This window comes from Microcebus murinus, chromosome 5, assembly GCF_040939455.1.
Source record: "Microcebus murinus isolate Inina chromosome 5, M.murinus_Inina_mat1.0, whole genome shotgun sequence".
Taxonomy (NCBI): Eukaryota; Metazoa; Chordata; class Mammalia; order Primates; family Cheirogaleidae; genus Microcebus; species Microcebus murinus.
In genome coordinates, this window is record NC_134108.1 from 5,156,347 (window position 1) to 5,183,112 (window position 26,766).

Genomic DNA, 26,766 nt, shown 5'->3' on the forward strand with positions numbered 1-26,766 from the left:
ACTATTTTCCCCCTGTTTTCCTTTTTGAAGCCAACTTTAAGGACATATATTTTCTCTAATGTTTCACCATATGAAATGTAGCAAACATTTTAATGTGATTTTTGGTAACCTTTGTATGAAATATTTTTAAAATTTTTAATGTGTAATTTTATGTAATAGTTTTCTTATTGTGCAGTTAAAATACTTTCTAATTTAATTTATGATTTCTTATTTGATCCATGGACTATTTAGAAATATATGTCTTAATTTTAAAACAGATGAGTCTATTTCAGTTATTGCTTTAAAAATTGACTTCTAGCATAAATTACATTTTGATCATATAACATGCTTTATATGACTTCCATCCTTGACATATTTGAGATTTCTTTTATGTCCTAGGACATGGTTAATTTTTGTAATAAACATTCTTTATGTACTTAGGGAAAAATGTGATTTGCAGAAGTAGATGCAGCATTGAGTTTTGGTAAAGAACAAAAGCAGCTCAGAAGGCTCAGATATGGTTCAAATACTGACTCTGCCATTTGGTAACTATGTGACATGGAAATTTTTCTTAAATTTTATATGCCTCAGTTTTATCACTAAGAAATGGGGATTGTAGTACCTGCTTCCAAGGATTGCTATGAGAATTGACTGCTATGATTCCAGGAAGCTCTTAGCTCACTGGCAACTTTCAAGACTGATAATCAGTTGAGGTGGCTTTGTTGCCATTATGGTGGGAAACTTAAACATAGTTTCTCAGTCTTTGACCTAACCAATTGTGAAAAAGAAAATAATATATAAATTATTTGAATAATATTATCAGTAAATTTGATATGATAAATATATATTAAAATCTATATCATGTAGAGGATGTACTTTCTTTATATCTTCCACAGAATGATGGTAATAATTGAACATTTCTTAGAGCTTAATGAACATCTCAGTATATTCCAGAAAAAGAAAGTAATTAGAGAGAAGGCCACATTCTCTTGTCACAAAATAATAAATTAAATAACAATAAAAACTAAATCTCTGAATATTCAGAAATTTCAATGCAGTACCTTTGATCAAGGAATAAATCAAAACTACAAAAACAAAATACTTATAGTTGCAAGGAAAAAAACCATACTGATCAAAATTAATGGAATGAAGCTAAAGGTGTATGGAGAACAAAAGTGCTAGCCTTACATGCTACTATTACCAAATGAAGAACAATGAAAACAAAGGTAATACACATTTAACTGAAGAAGCTACAAAAGCAAAACAAAAAGCTTAAGGAAAACAGATAAATCTGCATCAAAACCAAAAACATTTATAAATCATAACATTAAATAAAGCTGATGAATGAAGTAAGACTTAAAAAATATATACAATATAGAAACCACTGGATGACTTAATAAATGAGGAAAAAATATAAATGTATATGCTATCTCCATTTTATAGGTGAGGCACTGGCCTTGCATGGGGTAAAGTAACTTACCTTAGGTCATATAGCTATTGTATGGTGCAGACAGGATTCCTAGCTGGGCACTCTGATTCCACTCTATGCTCCTAACCAGTATGTTATCCTGCCTATCTACATGTAGGATAAAGAAAGTCTTAAATACCAGCAAAGGGAAAATTCATTTTTACTGAATGAGTGAAAGTCAGTTATAAGGCAGGTAGCCAAAATATCTCCCCCCCCAAAAGAAAGAATAGCCCTATAAATCTATAATAAACATTTAAAGAGATAAGAGAATAAACATAAAAGAACCAAATACTATTAAAAAGGAAGAGTCAGAAGAAAGGAAAATTATATTAATAACAACTAAAATAAAATGTTCAGATTTTTGTAAGATAAAGTCAAGGACATTCCTCAGGAATTAAAACTAAGAGACAGTTGAAAAATATGAACAAAGAGATAAAGAACTTAGAGAATCAATTAATAAGGTATAATAATAGATTACTAGCAGAGAATTACATCAGAAAGGTAAGAGAAAACAGAGGAAGAATTTCATTAAAGAAATAATGTATGAAAAGTTTAGATGTATGTCTATACATTGAAATTTCCCAGGAAAATTGATGAAAAAATAACCACATCAAAAACATATTGGCTGGGCCCAGAGGCACACGCCTGTAATCCTGGCTCTCTGGGAGGCCAAGGCAGGCGGATCATTTGAGTTCAGGAGTTCGAAACCAACCTGAGCAAGAGCGAGACCCCATCTCTACTATAAATAGAAAGAAATTAGTTGGCCAACTAATATATATAGAGAAAAAATTAGCCGGGCATGGTGGCGCATGCCTGTAGTCCCAGCTACTCGGGAGGCTGAGGCAGAAGGATCCTTGAGCCCAGGAGTTTGAGGTTGCTGTGAGCCAGGCTGACTCTATGGCACTCACTCTAGCATGGGTAACAAAGTGAGACTCTGTCTCAAAAAAAAAAAAAAAAAAAAAAAAAACAACATAAAATCTTACATCACCAAAGATAAAGAGAAGATCCAAAAACTTTCAGAGATTGTGGGCAACAGGCAAATGATTTAAAATTCACATGGCATCAACATTTTCAAAGCAACATAAGAACTTGGGAGGCAACAGAGACGTGACCTCCAAATGCTGAATGAAAATGACTTTCCACATAGGTAAACTAGTAATCAAGTTTGATGCTATGCTACAATTTTCAGATACAGAAGGGTTAAAAAATGCACATTAAATATAATTCCAGGAAATTATTAGGAGATGTGCACTATTAACAATGATGAGCTAAGCAAGACAAACAGTTAAGGAAAGGAGGTTAAATATAACAGAGGAGAAACAGAAGTGTCAGGCGGAGAGCACACGTGGTCCAGCTTTGAGCAGATGGGTGGAGGGTGGAAGAGAGAATGTCTCCAGAAAAGAAAAGAAAAATGATCCACTTAAAATCAGATAAGTCAGAATTATCTGGCATTCTGAACATTTGAAAAATAATATTCTCTCGATAGATTTTGAAATACTTGGAAAATTAGGAAGTGCATGAAATCAAGCATGTAAAACAAGAGGCAATTATCAATGCTAAGAAAAGTTGTATAAGACATGTGATCATAATAGGTGTTTGATTTGCAGTGAATGGTATTTAAGTGATCACAGTAGTGTAAAAATGAACTACTGATTTAACCAAAATTGTGATATAACCATATTGAAAGGAGGAAGTGGGAAAGAAGACATGTTTTTGGAGGAGGGTTAAGTTGTTATTGATACAAGGTGACCGGAAATCCCTATCGAAACTAGCCTCTTGAAGTTCCCAAACCACGACTTTTTACTTGTGATTAGTAAATCGTGCCCTCCCTTTCCTTCTGGACACAACAGATTATTTGGTTTATCTTTTGTCCTCTTATTGCATTTTTATTTTTTACATGCTACTTTGGCTTTCCTTAAAAAAAATATTGACTTACTGATAGCATTTTGTGTTTTTTTTTTTTTTTTCATATTTCATATACTATCTGTTTTAATTCATTAATGGTTACTTTTAAGGCCTCAAAACCTAAGGTTCTTTCCTTACATATTCACATGAATGCTATAGCATCTCCCTGTTCCTTAAATATAAGGCACAAAATTATCTACCATGAATCTCCCATGTATTTCCTTCCCACTCACCTCCCAACTTGCTCTCATATCTGAGATTTTCTTGTCGGGTCTGGGGTGTCCAAGCATTGCCTTTGCCCTGGCTGGCCTTATGACATCAACAGCCCAGTGACACCAACATCAACTAGGGTGTGTTACAAAAGCAGCATCTCAAGTCCTGTGCATCTATTGATCTGGAGCCTGCATTTAACTGGGGTCTACAGACACACCTGAAACTTGGGAAGTGGTGCCTTGGAGGGCAGGCTGCCCACTCTAGGTCGTGAAGATCCTGTATCTTAGAGCCAAAGGTCAGATAGTGGAGCACCTTATTAGCTCTCAGTCAATAAGTCTACTTTTCTTCCAGAGGGAAAATCTATAGTATAAGTTGCTGTTAAGTTCTTAAATGTAGTTTCATCGTATGCAGTACACAGAGGGTCATGACTATTAAATCCTTATTGTGAATATTTTTATCAATATAAATTGATCTTCTCTATATACTTGAAACCCCTTTACATTAAATTCTGCTTTTCTAGGATTAAAATAACTACTCCTGCTTTCTTTTTTCCTTTGTCCCATATATCTTTTATTTTAAAACATTTAAGTAGTATTTTGTTTTATATAGAGAGTTTATATTTAGATTTTGTTTTTTACAAATTTGAAAGTTAACTTTCATAGCTGATAGAGCTGATTTTACATTTTTTTATCTTATTTTGTGCTTTTGATTCTTAGCACTTCCGTGCTCTCTACCCAATTTTTGTCCTTTTAATATACAGACTCTGTTTACTTTTATCTTCTCCATTGACATTGAAGATTTAGACTCGATTTTTAGAGTCATTGCTGCAAAATTATTATTTGAGATTTCATATGGATGAAATGGGCATTTCATATGATGGAAGACAGTCTTTTTTTTTTTTTTTTTTTTTTGAGATAGAGTCTCACTCTGTTGCCTGTGCTAGAGTGCCGTGGCATCAGCCTAACTCACAGCAACCTCAAACTCCTGGGCTCAAGCAATCCTTTTGCCTCCCGAGTAGCTGGGACTACAGGCATGCGCCTGGCTAATCCACCATGCCTGGCTAATTTTTTCTATATATTTTTCTATTTTCTATATACTTTTAGTTGGCCAATTAATTTCTTTCTATTTTTAGTAGAGACGGGGTTTCGTTCTTGCTCAGGCTGGTTTCGAACTCCTGACCTTGAGCGATCCTCCCGCTTCGTCCTCTCAGAGTGCCAGAATTACAGGCGTGAGCCACCATGCCTGGCCTGGAAGACAGTTTTAAAACTCTCTTCCATCAACTCTTTAGACTTAGCCCTAGGTTTAGTGGCTTTCAGTGCTCGCTGCTTGTCACACTGTGACATCCTCTCGTGGGGGTTCTCCACTGTGCTTTGCCCCCTGTGAGCTGGAGGAGCCCGTAGTCACCCTCCGTGTGAAGGACAGGTGGCTGTCACAGTCCACAGTTTTTCTACTCAGAGGACTGGGGTGAAGTAGTGTGTCTCCCTCAATTCTCTTAAAAGTGCTCTGTTATCTAGAATTTACTGTCGCAGAAAGTCTTAGCCTCAGTTATTTTCACTTCTTAGTGGGTAGCGTTTTCCCCTCATCCAGATGTTTGAAAGGTTTTTCGTTACATTATAATTTAAACTTTTTGGCAAATTGCTCCTCGATATATGTCTCCTTTCACTGATTTTCTTTAGACTGCAGTGAGACTCTTTGACCTGCATAATAGGGGATATTTTTCCTCCCAGAAAATTTCTTTCCGTCACCTCTGTCATCATTATGGTTTCTATTCTTGTTGTTCTGATATTTCCCCCTGGGAACACATCACTTTTATCTCTGTTTCTGTCCCATGCTCTCGAATTTAATCTCTTTTCTCATCTTATTTTTATATTTTTATCTCTCTTTTCTGAGAGGACTTCTTGAGGTCGTCGTCTACATTTATAATTTGACGGTGTGCAATTGGTAATCCTCTGTAATCCTACGGAGACTTTTGCTCTCCCATCGCATTTTTAGTTTCCCTTATCCTACTCAAATTTGGCTTATTTTCGTTTGAGTCTAGTCTCCTCTTACAGATTTCTGCTTCCGATTTCTGTGTCTTAGAAGCCGTATCTTCCTGAATCCTGCGGATGTCAAACAAGTTTCTACAAGTTCCTTCTGGTTCCTGTACCAAATGTCGTGAGGTTCTTTCCTCCTGACCGTGCAAGGTGTTCCTCCCCTGTGTGCAGAGACCGTTTTCAGTGGCCCCTGTGGCTGTGGTGCTGTTCTAGTCCCAGCTCTCACCCAGGAGAAAGATCTCCAGACACAGACTTCGCCGGCCGCTCTTGGTGCTGTCGGCCCTCTTGACTGCTGCTTGAATCTTCTTCTGAATTTAACATGCAGAGATTCCAGACGCTCTCTCCTGGTATTGCTCTGCTGGGTGGAGATGGGTTTGTCTTTTCCTAAACAGATGCAGTAAAGGTAAACCCACAGTCCCCAGTGCAGACAGCTAAAGGGGCTCTCATCTTCCTCTACAACGTCTTGCTGTCGCTCCCAGCAATCGATTCTCTGCTACCAACCCTGAGCACTCTATACCGGTATTATTTTGGAGTTTTCTGACCTAGAATAACTCAAGAAGGTGGAAATCACAAAAGAGGGAGGTTAAGGAGGGGGAGCAATGGTGGCTGTGCCAGAAGGCAACGTTGAGGGAGCAGAGGCATCCAAGACCCACTATCTGGGCTACTACAGAACTTGGGTGCTCACGGTGAGTTTATAAACTTTGCTTTGTTTTCATAGAGATTAATTATAATTTGGAAAAAAAAAAAAACTGTTCAAGGACTGCTAACTGGTGACAGTGAGGTTAATTTTTGCCCCTGGATAGAGTCAAAATAATGTTAAGAGTATGGCTTGAAAATAAGATACACACAGATGTTGTATGTTATGCCAATTATGCACATCAGCCTGCTTCTAGATCAGTTAGCCTCATTCCAGAATTCCACCTGAAAGATTTAGCTTATGCACATAATGTTTTTCACACTATCCTGGAACAGCGCATGATCTTGCATAGTTAAGCAGCATTTCCTCCTAAGAAAGGTCTGGCTTTTAGTGACATAAACAGATTGAGAAGAAAGAGGCAGAGTTAGACCTGGGATCAGTATGCAACAGCAGAAGCTCTGAACGCCAAGCAGTGGCATCCACCAAAGATAAATTGTCGTTGCCCTGGAAGCTTAAATCATCAAATTCATATATACTTAATTTGCCCTGACAAATCATGTTTACTGAATTCTTAATAATGTTTTCACTCATCAGCAAATGACCTCTAGGATGTGTGTACTGTAAATTTTGTCCTTACAACACATCACTTCTCTCTTAACTCATTTATATATCTTCAAAATACAGACAGCACAAAATTGAGAATCACTTCACCTTGGCCTGCAAAATTAGAGTTTGGTATGTTTTAATTGTAAACAGCATAATCAAAATATTACTTAGCAATTCTTTCTGCCCTTCAGAGTCTTCAACAGGGTTCTGAGGGAGGGACCCCGGGAAGGCTGTGGTAGGAATGTGAAGCGTTGATCTTTTAAGAAAAGAATATGCACCCAAAGATTGCTGCTATTCTGATGGATCCGGGAGGGAAAAGGACAGAGAGTTCCTGGGGAGAATGTTCTGGGCCTTTTTTGTTTATCAATGAAACTTGCATATCATCCTTTAGAAGTGTAGCATTTCAACTAGAATTTAACATATTCAAAAATTGTGACCCTTTGGAGAGAATGAATCACTTTTGGAAAAGGTTTTAATGTGGCTCAGGACTATATATCCTCCCTGAAGGCCTTTTAAAGATCATCCGTCCACCCCACTGATGCCTGAGGGGATGACGGCAAAGCTGCTGTTGAACAAGGTCCCTTGTCCAGGGTCTCCTTTCTTTCCCTGTTACTTTCCACATCAGATGGCACTGTCCTTGTGCTTGGTTTCACCGTCTAAGTCTTGGTGGAAATGTGGCATGTTCAGTTACAGATTTCTATAGAGATCTCAGAGATTCGAGAACAAGTGTCAGAGTTGGTTTGATGTAAGCGGGGAGAGCAGAACTCTTAAAAATCTAGCATTCTCCACACCATCTGAGGGATGGACACACTTGAAGCTCTGATGGGGCGGGGCGGGGGGGGGGGACAAGGCAATGTACATAACCTAAAGATTTGTACCCCTATAATACACTGAAATTAAAAAAAAATTCTAGCATTCTCATAATGCTAATTCAAATCAATGAAAGGAGACCATGGATGATCTAGAGTCCAGGGGTCCTCAAACTTTTTAAACAGGGGCCCAGTTCACTGTCCCTCAGACCATTGGAGGGCTGTTGGAGAGTGCGGCGCACATTCCACACATGCGCACTGTGGGCCTGGGACGAGTCGGCTGCTAAGCAGGACAGGCAGCGGCGGCAAAAACACCTGGCAGGCCGCATGTGGCCTGTGGGCCATAGTTTGAGGATGCCTGATCTAGACTCTAAGAAATAACCCAGTCATGAATTATTTTGTTCTTGTTCTCAAACCACGTGGCCAGAGCACACCTGAGTGGTGAGGGTGGCTAGGTTCCCCAGATGCTGGGGGACTGGCAGGCATCCTGTCCATCTCCCTGCAAAGTGGCTCATCCCAGAGTAGGAGTTGAGGCAGAACTTGGGGTGGGGCAGGCAGGACCTCCACATCCCTCAGAAGCCATGGGGCAGCTGGACCTGGATCTGGGGGTGAAAACGCCTGGAAGAGATCTGACTGGGAAAAAGGTGGGATTTTGCTCACCCAGGCAGTGCCCCGAGGCGCCAACCCTCTGCTTTTCATTAGCAGCAACAGCAAAAGCTGAAGCAGCAGCAGCTTGGTGCGGGTAGGCAGTTCCGAGCAAAGAGAACCAGGACGAGAAGGGGCAGGTGGGAGGAAGCAGGCCTGCCACTGGGCTGGAGGAGAGCCTTCCTCTTCCTGAGCCTTTACCTGCCGACGTTGGCCATGCCCATGAAGGTGGCTCCATGACTGAGGTCACTGGCAGCTTTGGTGGTAGAGAAGAAGACAGAGAAGAAAGCAACCAAGGGACTTATTCTAAGCCATGGGAGCTGTCTCACAGGGAAACCTCAGAAAGGCATTTGAAAGGGGACAATTTCAGACTAGTCAGCAGGGTCTCGTGTGTAAGTTGGCCATAGGGAGGAAGTGCAATCTCATTTTATAGATAGATAAAGCCAGGGATGGAAACCAATACAGCAAATAAACTATTTCCAATAAAAAAAAAGTAGGGATGCTATTTTTAAAAAGTCTTAGAAGTTAGCAGCGTGTATATACAAAGTATGGGTATATATAGTACTTCTGGATGCATCCGTTCACGTTAGCACTTATGTTATTACTACGAACATTTCACATTAGCGCAAACCCCATTCAATTTAGTTTATTTATGTGGCTAAGCCATAGAGCAATATCGATGATAGGATATATTTTCAGAGATTTAGGTTGTCTGGCCTCCTAAGTCAATTTATAGAAATTCCTACAAAGCCCGGGGATTGCCTCAGTCTGTTGTGTTTTATTGCTTAATTAGCAAGTTGTCAAAAAGTGGCACCATATAAACTGAGTGATGCTTTTTCACCTGTTCACTTACTTTTTATCGGGATAATGAGCTGTGGAATGACAGGTAGAATCTTGGTCCCCCCGTGTTCCAGCATGTCGTGGATTCCTTGCCGAGCAAAAAACTCATAGGGAAATGTCATTTCACAAAGCCCATCAAAAAACAGAGGCAGATAATGATGGTAATCCAGCTTCTCAATTTCTACCTGAAAGTAGAGAGAGAAGAAATACCATGTGAAAACAACAGTGGGCACGGCACAGCCAGACTAGCTGTGAAGCTGTCACCAACTTCGGAGGAGAAAGTTCTTTAGAACTGCAGGAAGATTTTATTAACCAATTCACCTAATGACCTGAGGTATGTCATTATGTCTTTAATCTATTAGCAATGAGGTTAAAATCATTGATCTTGAAATAGTAACAGTCAAATTTCTTATCCACATATAATCTACATTAGGAGCATGTTAACAATTTGTCTCTTTTCTGTTATTATTATTATTTTCTTACCATTTGGCACAAAAGCAATATTGAGCAGGATTCAAGGTGTCCATAGCATGTATGCTGAAAAGATCATGTATGTGAACATAAAATGACAGGAAAAAATCAGCTGAAAAAGATTGGTGCCCAAAGTTCTAGTTCTGACAAGAAAGCAATAGGAGTGTTCTTGCGAAGTACACCTTCTCTGGGATGTGGCAGACTTGAGGGTGAGGGGCCAGACATGATTCCCAGCTTGTGCCCTGGACCTGAGATGACAAGGAGAATATTGGAGCCATCAAGAGGAAAAGGAGAGGACAAAGAGTGGGCTGAATCTCAATGGGCCACCAACACCTAAGAATCAAAATGTCCTGATCTCCCCTGGCCTGCTTCTTCTGGGAGCAGGGAAGCTCTTCCCCACTGCCACCTGTCACTCTCAATGACACCTCCATGGCCTTCCGTCCAGACCTTGGCAGTGTTGTCCAGCATCACCAGGGAATGGGGACTAAAACTCTGGAGTTGAGAAACGAGATGTTGAGTCGGGAGATTTGTTTTTGCCCAGGTCGCCCACTGTCCAGGGTACCGGTGGCCTGACTTACGACCAGCAAGGTGACGGTGATGTTATAGATGGGAAGGAGCCCACAGACTCAGACTGCAGGTACGCGCATCTACGCAGGGCAAGGGATGTGGTGTTCTCAGTAAGGGGTGACATTGCCCTGGTTTTCCAGTCCTTATGAATGCACCCAGCTTCCATCTATCACCTAATCAAGTGAGAAGCCCATCAAGACCTTTGAGAAACTCCCTTTTACATTAGTCGGAGAGTTTTTTGAAAGTTTTTTTTTTTTTTTGTATTGGCAAATTATAGATGTACATATTAATATTTATGGGGTGCAAAGTAGTATTCTGATTTTGAAATAAAAAATCATAATGCCGCTTAGTAGGAGATTCTTACACCCTCTATGCCCCTCTCCCAGCATCCAGGAGCCTCCGGCCACATGCCTGGCCGCCCCTGGGTGTGTGAGTAGCTGGTAACAAACCCAGCAAGTTCCTGAGTGTTTACTGTGGGTTTGGGTGAGTCAAACGTCCTACGAGTCCCCCAAGCAGGAGGCCTGTCCACGGTCTGCTCATGAACTTCCTCTTTACCACGCACGTTCAGGCAGGGGCTAGTAGGGAGGTAGAAAGGCTCCGGCCAAGCAGAGAAGCAAGCAGGGTAAGATCCTCTCTCGGAACTGGAGCTTAGAAAACGAGTCCCACACGGAGATTTATACAGACATCAATTTTACTTTATATTCCTTGTATATGTATAAAATTTACTGTATTCACTATAAGTTTATGGAATATACATTTAATATTAATTTTCTTAAAGATTGGTGTGCATTTGGAAACGTTTCAAAACATTATTTTGTACACTTTGAAAAATTTATCGCTGCATCATTCAGCTTCTAAAGGCCCAACGTTATCTATAATTTTATCTTGTAAACTAACTTCATAATAACAGTGTCATCTGTACTATGTGTATATTTTTTATTTTTTGATATGTTTTGCTAATTTTCTTTCTTTTAACACCTTGTTGCCTTTCTACATGTGTCTCTTCTAAGTAGCAAACCATTAAATTGTATACTTTGATATGATTAAGGACTCTGTATTGTAATACATTAATTTAAGTTATTTACATTTATGCCTATGCCTTGTTTAACTTCTCTCATCTTAGTGTTTTGGCCTTTGGTTGCTGTTTTTTACTTACTTTTTTCTTTCTATTTTGCAATTTTGTTATGTAGATTGTTTTATTTGTTTTGTTTTTGCAACGACTTTAAAGAAGAGGCAGCCTGTTTAAATATTTTATTGCAGCTATCTCACAGCTTTCTCAAACATTGTCAAACTTTCGTTTATTTTAGCGAGAGAAGCAAGTTAAAAATCTCCTGCTGAGATTGTTGACATGCCAATTTTTCCCAGGATTTCTATTGTTTTTTTCTTTGTATGGTTTTGGGGAACAACACTAACAGCATCAACAACAGCAACAGTAATCATACCAATGCTTATGATGCCAGGCACTGTTGTAATCACTGTGTGTATTAGTTCATTTAATCATCACAACAACTCTAAGAGGTGGGTATTATTAGTATCCCAATTTTCAATATGAAGAAACTGAGGCACAGAGAGGTTTAATGACTTGCCTAAGGTCTGCAGCTAGCAAGTGCTGGAGCTGGGACTTCAACCCAAGCAATCTGACTACACGACATGGTTATGCCCCAAAGGTTTTGTTGTTAGGCACATGGAGGTTCAGCACTGTTATAACCTCCTGATTAATTGTTCAATTTATCCTTGTGTCCTTGTCCTCTTTGTCATTATTAACGCAGTTTGTCTTAGTCTGCTCTAATGTTAATATTGCCACAACTGGTTTGCCCATCCTATCTGTTTCTATCCTTTTACTTTCCTCCTCCTTCTGACATATTTTAAGAGCATCTCTCCCAAGTAGCTTATAGCAGTATTTATTTTTTCCCCTTCCATTTTACAATGTGCCCTCAAACAACAAATATCGAGAACCCACATGATTCCTGGTCTCACAAGTTTTGAAAACAAAAAAACTAAGAGGGAACATTTAAAAGACAGAAGAATTGAATGAGAGACTGAGAGAGATTGAGAAAGAACAAAATATCTCCATGTCTTCAAATCCTCCTAGCTCACTCACCATTGCAGTTGTTTTCTACCAAAAATTCTCTTCTCAGGAGTTCTTTCTCTGGCCTGCTTGTCAGTTAATTGGCATATCTGTATCATTGCAAACCTGTTGCCTTAATAATAGAACAGCAACTTGCCTTTACATTTTGAGATCATAAACTTCTTTAAATACTATAGAAATAGTTCTACTTGCTACAGGGTGATTATTTGTATGCAACTTCCTTTCTGCTTGCATATCTTCTAGGGTTCCTTTTTTATTATCATATTATTCTTTTCTGTTGACACATATGGCCTAGGCCTTGATAAGCCTTCTTATCCATTTACCATCAGGTACTTTTGTGTGTGTGTGTGTGTGTGTGTGTGTGTGTGTATGTGTGTATGTGTGTGTGTGTGTGTTTTAATAATATACCTGGCTTCTCTTTAATGTATTCTCCCCCCCCCCCCCCGAAAAGTTCCTTCCAGATACGGCTCCATTTTCACATTGTTTTTCACAGCAGAGTTTTTCAAAAGACTTCTCATTAGTCACTGTCAACACGTCCTCACTCCCATTCTCTCTTCAACCCATTCCTCTACCACTTCACTGAAGTTGCTTTTATCAAGGTCACCCGTGACCCTCTTTGTGTCTAATCCACTTTTCTGCAAGGGACGGCGTGTGACACAGTTGACTCTGTGAAGCTGTCTTCTGTGGGGCTCCTGGCACCACACCCCCAAGCTGGGGGGGGGTCAACATAATCCCCTCTCTTTAAATCCTTGGCCTGGCCTGGCCTCGCTGGATCCTCCGTAGAGACTTTCTTTGGTTACACGTATCTTAGCTAAGGCTACCATGGCAAAACACCACGGATTGGGTGGCTTAGAAAATGAGACATTCATTTTCCCACAGTTCTGGAGGCTGGGAGTTCACAGTCGGGTGCTAGCATGGTGGGCTTCCATTGAGGGATCTCTTCCTGGCCTGTAGACAGTCACCCTCATGCTGTGTCCTCACGTGGCCTTTCCTCTGGATCACGCAGAGGGAGAGCTCTGGCGTCTCTTCCTCTTTCCACAAGGACACCAGTCCTATTGGATTAAGGTCCTGCTCTTACAACCTCACTTAACCTTTATTACTGTCTTACAGGCCCCATCTCCAAATACAGTGGCGTTGGGGGTCAGCACGCCAGCGTGATGGGTTCGGCAGGGGCACAATTCAGTCCCTAGCACACCATTGTCCTTGTCCGCCGACCTCTCTGTCACTGGCAGGTCCTTTCATCTCCTTTTCAGCTCAGCGAGGCCTTCCCTACCACTGCCAATCACCCTGTTGGTCTGTCTTTGTAGTCCTTGTCATTTATTCATCACAGTTCCTAAGTTCTGTTGTTGAGGGAGCTTGTCATTGCCTGGAAGGGTGCTTGGCACATAATAGGTGAGTACTCAAGGGGCATGTGTTGAATTTTAACTCTAACTTTTCGAGCGTGTCCTCCGTGTTAGCTTCCTTGAGGGGACTCCCCAGCTAAGGAGTGGCCGCACCTGGAGCTGAGGCCAGAGACAGGGCAGGGTGCACTGGGGGCAGGTGGCTAACACTGACCCTACAGCATGAAGGAGTGTGGGAATTTCTACAAATTTACATAGTCTGAAACTTTATGTATTTTATAAATAAAATGCTACTTTTGTTAACATTGCAGTGATTATATTATTTTATGAGTATTTTAAAAATAATCAAGAAAGGCTTCCTGATGTTTGTCTTTAACTTTCATTTCACTAGAAATCATTTAGGACTTAATCAGCTATTCTTTTTTTTTTTTTTTTTTGGTATTTTTTAATTGATACGTAATAGCTGTACATATTTTTTATTCTGTTTACTTTTAAAACCTCAAAAGAGTTTTTTTTTAAGTTTCTGCATACAATGGGGGGTATACATGTTATCTAAGCATGTTAAAATACATCCACATTGGTAATAAGAGGTCTCCATTTTTAAAATATACATGTTGAAGATAAGATTAAACCCAAAATTCGAAGAAGAGATACATTACGAGATCCCTTATTTATCCTTGTTTGTGTGTTTGTCACATTGTGACTGCTATCCCTGTGAGCTCTTCTAAACTGCTGGCTTCTTTTGTTCATTCAGATTTACAAAAAGTCATTTTAAAGGTATATTTAACAATAAACCTTTTTTCAGATATGTAAATTTTTTACTCTTAGGATAACCAATTTAATGGTAAATATTACACTTATATTTCTTTAGCATAAAGAAATATGCTTTTATTTGCCATAAAAATAGCAGTTTTCAAATTTGAGAATCTTTCTTTGAAGTTTATGAAGTCTAGAATTAAAAGAAAACCACCTGAAGTGGGACACAGAACTTGTTTTAGATAGATCAGTTAAACTTATATGCTAACATAATGATTAATGACTACTTTGATATTAACTCCAGAAATATGAAATATGTTTTACCATCAGAATATTTTTTTTAATTTATGTATTATAACTTTTTAAAGATCACACTGTACCTACAAGTTGATCTTTAAATCTTACAATGACCTTTGGTCAAAAGTAATAAAATTCTAACTTCACCTCGCCTGTCAAATATAACATTTTATCCCCATAACAAATGTGTAAGGTAGTAATGCTATACTCGAAGGTCAGAAACACAATGAGGTTAATGACTTTCATTTAAAAAATGCAGGTGAGAGACTTACTCTTGTACTTTCCATATTCTTGCTTCAATTAGCAATTAAAATTTCTGTTGTTATGACTCGTATAATAATTCCCGAGGATCTTGCTTAGAATCACAAACTAATCTGAAAAAGTATAATTATATATTTATATATGATGACTTCATTTGGATGTACTGTGTCATTTCTAAAATAAAGCGTTTACAGTGTTTTTCAACCCTTGAGGCAGCTGTTGAGTTATTCCAAGAGGTCTTACAAATTATATAGACTTTAAGCACTGTCTACAGGTGGTATATATATTTTACAAATATGTGTAATTAATATTATTTTTCAAATGTGTGTAGGTGCTGTTGTGAATAACTGAAAATAATTTGTCACTTTATATTTGTCAATGATATTGAATATACAACTTAAATCATGTAATAGTACATGAGATTTTTCAATGCTAAAAATAAGACTTTTTAACATGAAAAGTGCTCTTAAGTGTAAAAAAGAATCAGATTTCAGGCGAGATGGCAGACAAGAATGATATGGATCCATAAGCTGCTACAAAGTCTACAATTAAACCCTCAAACGCGTTAAATGCAAAGCTAAGCTCTAGAACTCATCAGACGCTAGAGAGAAATCCAGCGACAGAGGTGAACTCTGAAGTGACACTAGGGGACCCCAGAAGTGTCAGACATAGCTTAGAGCACGAGCTGGGGACTAAAGTTTCAATGCCTTAGGAGTTCAGGAAAACAGAGCATTTGGTAAGAGAAGGGAACGAAACCCAGACTCCTGCATTACGACCAGGTCACTTGAAGGGCTGTCTCGCCTGTGAAAAAGGGACTAGAAAATTATCTTCCCACTAGTGTGTAGAAACAGAAAGATAGCTTGACGTTTGACAAAACTCTTGACGGGAAAAAAAAAAAAGAAAAAACCTCCTCTGAAAAATAGAAGCCCAAAGAATCCAAAGCCAAGAAATGAGAAAAAAATAAATTAGTCTCAGATGATGGAAAAGAAATCCTTGGGGCCCAGGTGAAAACAAATGCAAAATTGTTAACACTTGCTCAATCCAGGCACACGGGCTTGCCACAGAAAATGCAACCGCGGCTACAGGCGAGTTCACAGTAAAACTCACACATCATTGTGCTAGTGGAGTGTAGCTAAGGAAGAACACCAGTGAACATAGAAATAAACTCCGGAACTAGCAACTGAAAATAACAGAATAAAAATCTAAAATAAATATTTTTAAAAATGCTTAAAACAGAATAATATTTCATTAAAAAAAACCAAAACTTTAAGAAAAAAAATAGAGTATCATCAACTTAAAAATTCAGTAGCTAGGTTGAACAATAGATTGGCCACACATAAAGAGAGAATTATCTGGATTACAGAACTGCAGGACTAACTCAGAGGCAGCACAGGGAAGTAACTCAGTGAGAAACAGAGCAGGACATCCCAAGATCTGAGACCTCCCATGCGTGACTCATGGCATCTCCAGAGGAAAGGACAGAGTGTGGAGAAAAGCAGTATTTGAAGAAATAATGATTGAGAATTTTTCATGATTCAAGAAAGATGTGAATCTTCAGATAGAAAATGCATATCTAGACACTTTTCAGAAAAACTATAAAACTCCAAAGTCAAGGAAAAGATTTTTATAAGCAATTAGAAACAAAAGGCAGACTACATGTAAAGGATCAAAATTAGACTGAAATTATACTTCTTACTAACATAGTGAAGGCCACAAAAAAGGGTAAAAAATTTTCGACATGCTGAAAGAACAAAAATTATTCATCTACAGTGCAACTCAGTAAAATCATCATTCAAAAATAAAGACAAATTAAATGTATTTGACCAATATTGGGGGGTATTTTTTTAACCCACAGACCATCCATCATCCTTACTAAAAATTTATTAAATAGTAATAAATCATCCTTACTATAAATACATCATCCTTACTATAAAATTTATTAAAAAGTAAGCTGAACACAGGACAAAGAAATGAAATGAAAGAGGTAACAGTAGACAAATGATTGAACAAATTAAGACTATATAAGTCTTGATTATAAAAATAAAAAAATAATCATCAGCATGGTGGGTTTACAAAGTGGAGCTATGATGGTAGAAGGAAATAGTGGGGAAACTGAGAAGAAGGTGATCTGAGTCATGGATAGAGATGAGGATAGAGCGATTGGTTGAGTAATTAAGCATATTAAAGTTTAAGAATACCTGGTGAAAGAATAAAAATAAAATTAACTTCTGAGAGAACAGAATGGAGTAGAGGGAATGAATAAAGCTCTATCAACTCAACAGAAGGCTTGTTAAACATCCTCCTGTCCTGGGATAAAATATGGAGAGGAGAAAATACACAGGATGAATCCAAATACATAAGTAATCATGATAAGTATAAATAAATTAAATTATCTTATTAAAAGGCAGATTATCAAAAGAGGGCAATAACCTTCAGTTATGAATTTGTTAATAAAGGATACACTTGATATATGACAATGAAAGGTGGAAAACAAAGATATGGCAAAAAGAAATGATGAGTATGATATAGGGTAAATTACTGGAAGAGGAATTGCTTTATCAAAAATATATGTATTTGCCATTTTGACAGATATCGTCAAATGATACATAGAGATGGTAACAAATTATATTCTCATCAACAATAAATGAATACCTACTTTTCTATTGCCTATTCAAAGAGAATGTGATCAAAGTTGGATTCTTAACAATATTCCAGGTATAAATGGTATTTCAGTGTTGTTTCAACTAGCATTTTTCTTACTATGAGAATAATTACATTTTAAAGATATTTTTGAAAGCCATTTGGATATTCTTTTCTGTGAATTGTATTTTCATATTCTTTGCCATTTTTTTTCTACTGAGGCATTGGCCTCTTTCTTAGAGTTCTTGTATATTAGGTAGATTAGTCTTTTGTATGTGATAGGAATTTCAAATTTTTCTTTTGCCATGAGAGTTTTCAAATGTTTTTGAATTTCATAATCTTTTATAGGTTTTGAAGTTTGAGTCATCATTAGAAAGGTTTCCCCTGCATCTTGTGGTGTAAAAAATAGAAACAATCAGAAAAGAACATTTATATTTGTTTATTCTAATACTTTTATGATTTCTTTTCTTTACATGTAAATCATTAGTCTATTTGTAACTTTTCTGTTATAAAGTATGAGGTATGTTTCCAACTGTGATTTGTTTCCCCAGGTGGTTCTTAGTTGTCCCAATGTATTTATTGAACAGTCCTCCAGTGATTAGTGGTTTCGCTTTATCACAAAGCCCTATTTCTTGACTTTCTGTTCTGTTTTGTTGGCCTGTCTTTTTTATTCATGGAATGTACTATTTTGATTTAATTATCACATCCATTTAACACATTGACTGCCATACTAGAAAAAAAAATGTTTTTCCTTGGGGCCATGGTGTTTTATTACGAAAACAGAATAAAAACTTCAAAAACTACAAACAAATACTTTCTAATTTTATGAAAAATTTGTTATTTTTTATTGCTTCCTGTGCATGAGTTATATGCAGCTCATGTGGTGCTAGAATCAATTTTTACATTGACTCATGACATACTTATTGAATTTGTTTCTGAGAATTGAGCTTTTGTCATTCCACAGATATTTAGTTGTGTCTGGAGTAAACCTTGGGGTTCTGGATGACGACCTTCGAATCATATGCCCTAAGTATGTGCAAAAATGTCACAGCACTGCATACGATCATATTGATTTTGTTCAAGGAGCCTCCAGGCAAACATTCAAGGGGAAATGCACAATCAGAAGTTATGGTAATCAGAAAACACAGTCCAGCACGTTGGCACCCTTGGGTGGCCGGCTGAGCAAGGTGACAGCAGGTGGGGGAGATGTGGGTATTGACAGTGAAAACAATGAGCAGAGGTTTCACAGCGAACAGGCATGCTGTGGACCTTCCCACCTAGCCACCAGTTCTGTTCTACTATAGCTTCTGTGACCAGAGCTGTGATTATCACATAAGTTTATTTTGCATTTTTCATTCTCAAGAGAAAACGTCTAGAGAATATGAGCGTAAGGAATTGATGGAGGAAATGGGGAATGAAGTTTTGGACATGAGTGATGAAGACGTTGATCTATTCAGTGATGATTCAGAGGAGCACCGTCCTGGTGGAGGTGGTGGGGACAGTTCTGACAGCAGTTGCAGCCCACCGAGAAAAACTGGAAGAAGAACATTATATGCAGATCTTTCCAGTAGGGAATGTTGTGCAAAATTTATTATTAAAACAATCAAGGCAGTTGTAGCCCATTTCAGTGAGAGTGATTCTTCGACAGATGTTTCTGAAGAACCTGTATTGACTAGTGTAAGTTCTCAGAGGTGGGGTCAGTTTCAGGAAGTAACATGAAGATTTTTGACTTTGTTGAAAGAAACCCTGCTATTCCAACTGAAATTTCAGTAAATCTCCAGAAAAAAACACCCATGATTTTTTCAAATTCTTCATAACAGATGATGTTATTGACTACATGGTGAAGGAAACCAGTATCTATGCAAGTCAGACTTTACACAAGGGTAATGTCAAACCCCACTGCCAACTAAAAAAGTGGTATGATGTTACTTCTCAATAAATGGAATGATTTGGGGGAGTATTGCTTTGGATAGACTGACTGTAGCAAGAAGCCAAGACTTCCAAACTAATGGTCAAAAAACATTTTGTATGATAATTCAATCGAGAAGCTTGTATCACGTAGCCACTTTGAAATGCTTCTGAGGATGTGGCATTTCTCTAACAATGAAGAATGTCCTCCTGGTGACCATCTCTTCAAGATCCAGCCACTTCTTGATCATCTTCTTGAAAGGCTTCAGGTTGCTGTAGTTTCAGATAAAGAAATATATATAGGCAAAACAATATATAATTGGTGCCATGTCGTGGATGTCTGAGTTTCGTACAGTACATAAAAAACAAGTGCCATAAATTGGGAACAAAACTTTTCAAGCTTTGCCTAAAAGACGGTTACACCTGGAATGTGAAAATTAATTGTGGGAAGGAAGCAAGATCTGGCATTCTTCTTCTGGCCTCAGTTGTCATGAAACTATTAGAAGGTTTACTAGATAGTGGATGTGTTTTATACACTGACAACTACAGCACCAGCATCCCCCTAGCTCATCCACTCCTTGAGCGCTCTCCGTATCTGGTGGGCACACTAAGAAGGAACGGGAAGCTAAACCCGACAGATGCAGCAAGGGTGAAGCTGAACAAGAATGAAGTAATTGCTTGAGAATGTGACATGGGAGTCGTCGTCCTCAAATGGAAGGACAAGAGTCACGTGCTCATGCTGAGTACTATGCAAGGCGAAGACACTGAAGCAGCTGAAACAAGAAAAGGTGCTGTAGGCCGGGCGCGGTGGCTCATGCCTGTAATCCTAGCTCTCTGGGAGGCCGAGGCGGGCGGATTGCTTGAGGTCAGGAGTTCGAGACCAGCCTGAGCAAGAGCGAGATCCCGTCTCTACTATAAATAGAAAGAAATTTATTGGCCAACTAATATATATAGAAAAAATTAGCTGGGCATGGTGGTGCATGCCTGTAGTCCCAGCTACTCTACTCGGGAGGCTGAGGCAGCAGGATTGTTTGAGCCCAGGAGTTTGAGGTTGCTGTGAGCTAGGCTGATGCCACGGCACCACTCTAGCCCGGGCAACAAAGCGAGACTCTATCTCAAAAAAAGAAAAAGAAAAAAAAAAAAGAAAAGAAAAGGTGCTGTAGAAAAACCACATGTGATCGCAGATTATAATAATTCGAAGGTGTTCACTGACCTCTCAGATCAACTGAGGTCCTATTCACATTCTTTGGGACATGGCATATTGCGGTTCAGAAAACTAGCAATAGAGCTAATCGTGGGATCAGCTTTGGTGAACTCGCTTGTTCTCCACAGAGTTGTGAACAAAAAGAAGACCTCGACCACAAACGTCAAAGGACAAGTTTGCCTAAAACTGCTCCAGACAGACGACACACCTGCTGCAGGGCCGTCCCTCCCGTAGCCATCTGTGACTTGTTCCCTCATGAACACGGGCTCTGCCAGAAGATGCACTGTGTGCTACGAAGAAACACAAGCTGAGAAAGGACGTGGATATGCCATGAAAAGTTGTAAACAGACTGCATGGAAATGCAGCAGAAGTAATGCACACTTTGTGTAGAATGCTTTCCCACCAAACATGTATCAATTAAAAATTAATATAAAAACCTGAAAATTAGTAATGTGAAAACTTGAAAAATAGTTCATAAGGGTAAAGTGTTTTTCTTGACTTGTCAGGCTTAAGTGTAATTTAAAGGTAAACATAAATAGAAAAATGAAATGTATTGACTTCTACTCATTTAATCCATGTTTTTAGAATTGAATTGTCCATATTAATTGTTAAAAATAAGAACATCAGCAAGTAAGATTTTCATGAACCAACTGTAGGGTTTTACCCAGGGGGCCACTCATCACATAATATATATGCTACAGCACAGCAGCCTCAGTTGCCTGTGCGCCATGCGGCTCCCTAAAGAGATGTGTGAGTTATATATGCTTCACAAGGCCCTGGGCTCAAAACTAACATGAATTAAATACAACTCATATGACAGTTAACATGTTAATAAATTTTAATATCTGGTAGGGTAGTCCCCCTCACATTACTTTTATAGGTTTATTATTGTTATTATCATAATTTGTTAATTTTTTCATAAAAAATTTAAACAAATTTTAGATGAGTTTGACTTAATGGACCTATCTAGAACCTGATATTCTATGTAAAATATATTCTTTAGAAGTATACCCGGAATATTTTAGAAAACTGAATAAGTACTAAGCCACAAAACAAGTCTTGAGAAATTCCAAAATGTCTGCCATACGTGTCATGTTTTCTGAAGAAAATTAAATAAAATGAAATCATTAACTATTAATAAAATATGACCAAAATTTTAACCCTTACATATTTGGAAATTTAAGAACACTTTAAACCAACTCAGAGATCAAAGAGAAAACCATTATAGAAATAACAACATACTAAGAATTAAATCAGAATGAAATTACTTAACTTCCAAATAATAGAAAAGTTTCTACTTACACTCTTTTTTCGAATAGAAAAAGAAGGAAAGCTACATGACTCATTGTGTGAGGCCAACATAACCTTGACACTAAAACCAGATAAAGATAGTTCAATCTCAGTGAAATCAAAGTAGTAGGCAAACTGAATTCAGCAGAATTTCAGAAACCACGTTTGAATAGGTGTATTTCAGAAATACCAGGATTTCTCCGCATCATGTTTACATTTTTAGATTAAAGGAAGAAAAATGAGATAATCTTAATAGATGTAGATAACTGGTAAAATTTGTTCACTAAGAAATAAAATCTCTTAGCAAAAACCTGCAGCAAATACCATACTCTATGGTGAAACTTCAGGAACATTCCTGTTATGGTTAAAAAGGAGACATTTATCATTTTTATTCAACATTGTAATGAAGGTTCTACCTAATATGGTAAGACAAAAATACATATGAAGATTAGAAAGGAAGAAACAAAACTGTTCACATCTGAGGATGTTATGGCTGTCTACACAGTTCACCTACAGGGTCTATAAGCATGCTTAAACACGCTTACTCTTAGTAAAAAAGTGGAGAAGAATTGCTGCATGAAAAATTATTGTGCTAAAAATAATAGCATTCCCATGTACAATTGAAAAAAACTTATAAAATATATTCTTCAAAGTTCACAATAGCAAGAAATGAAACAAAACAAACACTGTAAGGTAATAAAACTAACAATCCACATACAAGACTTTACAGAGACAATTACAAAAGATTATTAACAAATATAAACAGAAGACAGAAACAGTCTTCTAGGAATGAATAGATATGTTGACGTTGCTCATGGATGGGTAGACTGAAACTCATATAGATGGTGATTCTGCCCAAATTAATCATTATCTTTATGGCTTGCTGCTTTACTACAAGTACTGATGGCTCTGTCTGGCTGGAAGATATTAATTGCTAAGTAACAAATATGGATGTGGGAAAGGAGAATCAAGTAATTTTGTGGAATAACCTTATTTTAAGTTTCTGTCAAAAATGCTAACAAGACAGCTAAAGGTCAGTTGTAAGCAGATCTCAAATTTATGCACACTTAACCTTTATTATCCAGGAATTGTATGTTCCTAACCACAGCAGTCAAAGAGTGATACTTTCCGGTGTAATAAATAAAAAAGAAATAATCCTTTGTTCAATAGCACTGGTAAAGTTAGGGGAATGTCCTAAAATTTTTAAAATAGCATTTATTTTAAGCAGAGGGGAATAAAAGGAAACAAAATATGTACTTAAATACATTGTTAAAATTTCTCTTTTGTTTATCATATTTCTGTATGATAAAAATAATATAATTTGGTCAGAAGTAGAGAGAGAATAATTATATTTCGGGATAACAGGTATTCATAAAAGGGAGAAGCAAGAAGTAAGTATAGGATAGGCCTGGGAGGGAGTCTTAGAATAGTTTTAAGAATCCAGACAGAGTTAGAAACAGACTATTTGTGGCTTTTACCACTACTATTCATTGTAAAAAACATGGCACCATTTTATAAATACAGTACCTGAATTAGATAATGTCCTGTGAATTCTAATTAATTCAACCAACTAAGCAGAATTAAAGAGGTTAGTGAAGGATTGATTCAGGTGAAATTAATGCCATGAAGCAATTTTGAAAATAAATTATTATGATAGTAGCAGTATTTGTCTGTCTCTTACATAAGCACATAATTTTGCTATGTATATATTTTGCAGAGATTAGTTCCAATTTATTAGTGTTTTGTGTACTCAGGATTTTCTTATATTTCTTAATCAAATTTCACTGAGAAAACTAAAGCAAAAGTATACTGACTAGAGCAGCTACAATAGTTCTAGTGCTGGGAGAGGTGTGGGGGACAGACAGGGGTAGTTAGCAGGTAGGAAAAAAGAGGAAAGTGTGTTAGAGAAGCATGCTTTATTTCCGTGGATTCAGACTCTAGACTGAGCAGTGTGTTGAAAGGAGGCATCAATGATACTCCCTCTTTGTGGATGGCAGCCTGGGTGTGGACTCGGGCAGACCTGGGTTCATGGCCGCCACCTGTATGTAGTGAGCTCCACCAGCTTCAAACTCTGTGATGGGAGAAACTTACTGAGCTCCTCTGGGCATTAGCTCATCATTTGCAAAACTATACCTAATTCCTCGGGTTACCATAAGGATGAAATGAGATCGTGTGGGCTAAATGATGTTAATTCCCTTTCTATTCTCTGAAGGGAGAATAATACCATCATGAAAAATTAAGCAAAATTTCACATGATTAAATGCCACCTGAAGGGAACACACCAAGGCTATGGAGGAAGAAGCCGTGGTTTAGAGAAGGGAGAGATAATTACGGGCTGGAGTCAGGAAAGGTTTCACTAGGGAGCAAAGACTTTCATAAGCCTTGCAAGATGGAGAGGAGTGAGCATTCTGGACAAAGGAAACACCCTAAGCAAAGGTGCCAAGGTGAAGACAGGCACAGCTTGATCAAGAAACAATGACTCGTTTGGGCCAAAGTGACCTGCATTGGGATGGAACTGGCAGGATGTCGGGGAGGTAGAGGCAGGAAGGGCCTCTGTGCCAGGCTGGGTCTGGACTGGGCATTGTGGGCAACAAGGAAAATAGAAATGATTGAATAACCATTTCAGCAGGAATAGTCAGGCAGTGACGTTCGGGCTGCCTTGGGAAGCTCAGCACACAGGAGTGGCTGTGGGGCTAGAACCACAGGCTGCAGCAGCAGGTCCAGGATGAGGCCGCAGGGGCCTGGATGCTGGTATTGACCTAGAAGGTGGGCTGAACATGACAGGAGAAGGAGGTACAGATGAGGAATAAAATGGAAGAATATTTCACAGGACTGGATGATTAATTGGATGTGGAGAATAAAGAACATGAAGGAATATAAATCACAGCCATGCTTCCAGCATTCGGGACAGGTAAAATGACGTCGACATTGTCAGAATCAGAGAGCTTGATCAGAAGCCAGTATTACAGGCTATAAGTTCACTTTGAGATGTAGACTATGACAGAGAGAGCTCTAGGTGGGTGTGCCCAAAGATTTAAGGCCCACATTTTGGGATACAGAAGAGAGTCAGAACTAGCAAGGCAGATGGCAGAGTCATTTGCATAAAGATCATAGGTGTCATAACAGTATAAAGCCAGGGGATCCTGGAGAGAAACTTCACGGACCGTTCTCAGCTAGGAGAACAGGCAGAGGCAGAAGACCCGATGGTCAGGTTACTCAGAGAATAACGCAGGATAGTGGGGTGTTTGTGAGCTTTGCGTTCAGGAAAAATATGAGCTGGGTGTTCAGATAACCTATCACAGGGGAAACAAATTATAGTTATTGGAAAATATACAAACTTGACAGAGTATATGCAATCAGGTACATAAATTATGAAACACAAGTCATGGTGCTAGTTCTTTTGTGGCAATATAAAAATTTTCTTTTAATGAGATAGAAATATTTACAAAGGAACTTGAACCATCTCATGAAGACAGACCTATCAGCCCCACTGACAAAGGCCATGTTCCTCCCTCCCAAATACGTTAGTCCTGCTAGACACAGGCAAGCTACTCAATCTCTCTACACTCCAGGTTTCTGTCCTGTAAAATGGGGCGATGATAGTACCTGCCTTGCAGGAACTACTGTCAGGTTAATGCACATATACAGCTAGGAACAGGGCCTGGGTTATAGAAAGGAATCAATAAATGTAAGCTACAAAGTCACTGCAAAAGGAACCCCCTGTTATTTTCATTATTTGAGTCACCTCTTTATAAATGCAGTTTAGTCCCTCTATATTTACTATATTCTTTAAATTTTACTTTGTAGAGAAAAAAAATCCTCTTTGGTATGCCAACATTTTCTTAAACTATTCTGGTACTTTTGTCACTTTGTTTAAAATGATTGAGGAACAGAAGTCATTTGTGAAGGACAGAGCACGGCGCCCAGAGAGCTCGCAGACTGAAACCGGGCACAGATCAACGCCTGCCAGCGATTCAGGGGACTTCGAAATAGGTCAGAATATCTTTACAGAAAATGACACCATGTTTCCGGGTTTCAGTAGAACAATAAATCCAAGGGATAAGAACATAAGATACTGAAAACTTCATCTTTATTGAATAACATTGTACTTTCAAATGTATTTTGAGTACAGACAGTAAGTCCATGTTTATGGCTATGGATATGTATGTGAGCTGATTAAATGCCAGTATGTGAAATTTATTAATATCACATTTATCAATTAAAACCTTTGATAATTTTTAAATGAAAAGATATTATCTGTGTAGCAGATTCTCTGCTTTCAGAGTTTAACTTTAGGCCGCACACCTATGTGCTTATTTTATAGCAAACATAATATTTACAGTCAATTTATTTTGACATTTTAGAATTGTAGCCCAATGACACATACAAAACTATATACTCAGTACAGCAGGTTGTAATCTTGGGAACAAGCATCTTAATTCCCAATATCGAGGCCGATTTCTAAAAATGTTACTATGTCTTCTTTATTTGCTATCGGAAAGACTGGACTTCTTAGCACGTAGTATTAGGGGTATTTCCTTTAACTCAGTGAAGGTTACAGAGAAAATTCAAACCCACAGAGAATGAAAGGATCGTTCTTGAGATTCTCATTATGCAATTTGTGGAGTTGGCCCCTCTCTTCTCACGTGAACCCTGCCTGCTCCATGTCTGCGGAGGAAGGGTGAGCGTCCTCACCTGGCGTGTTCTTGGCTCTTCTGCTCTTTCTAGCTCTGCATTGCTTGCATCCACATTCTCCTTGGCCCCGGGGCCTCTGGACTCTGTGCTTACTGCAACCCGTTATTATTTTA

The 26,766-nt window shown here is 38.3% G+C and overlaps 1 protein-coding gene across 1 annotated transcript in view; it reads right to left on the reverse strand.

The window, feature by feature from the left end:
* Window positions 1–26,766, reverse strand: part of PACRG (parkin coregulated) — a 490,407-nt gene that overhangs the window by 218,201 nt on the left and 245,440 nt on the right. Inside the window, exon 3 of the mRNA XM_012745607.3 lies at window positions 9,149–9,320. Within this exon, the coding sequence (XP_012601061.1) occupies window positions 9,149–9,320 (172 nt within the window). The remainder of the gene's footprint in view (window positions 1–9,148; window positions 9,321–26,766) is intronic.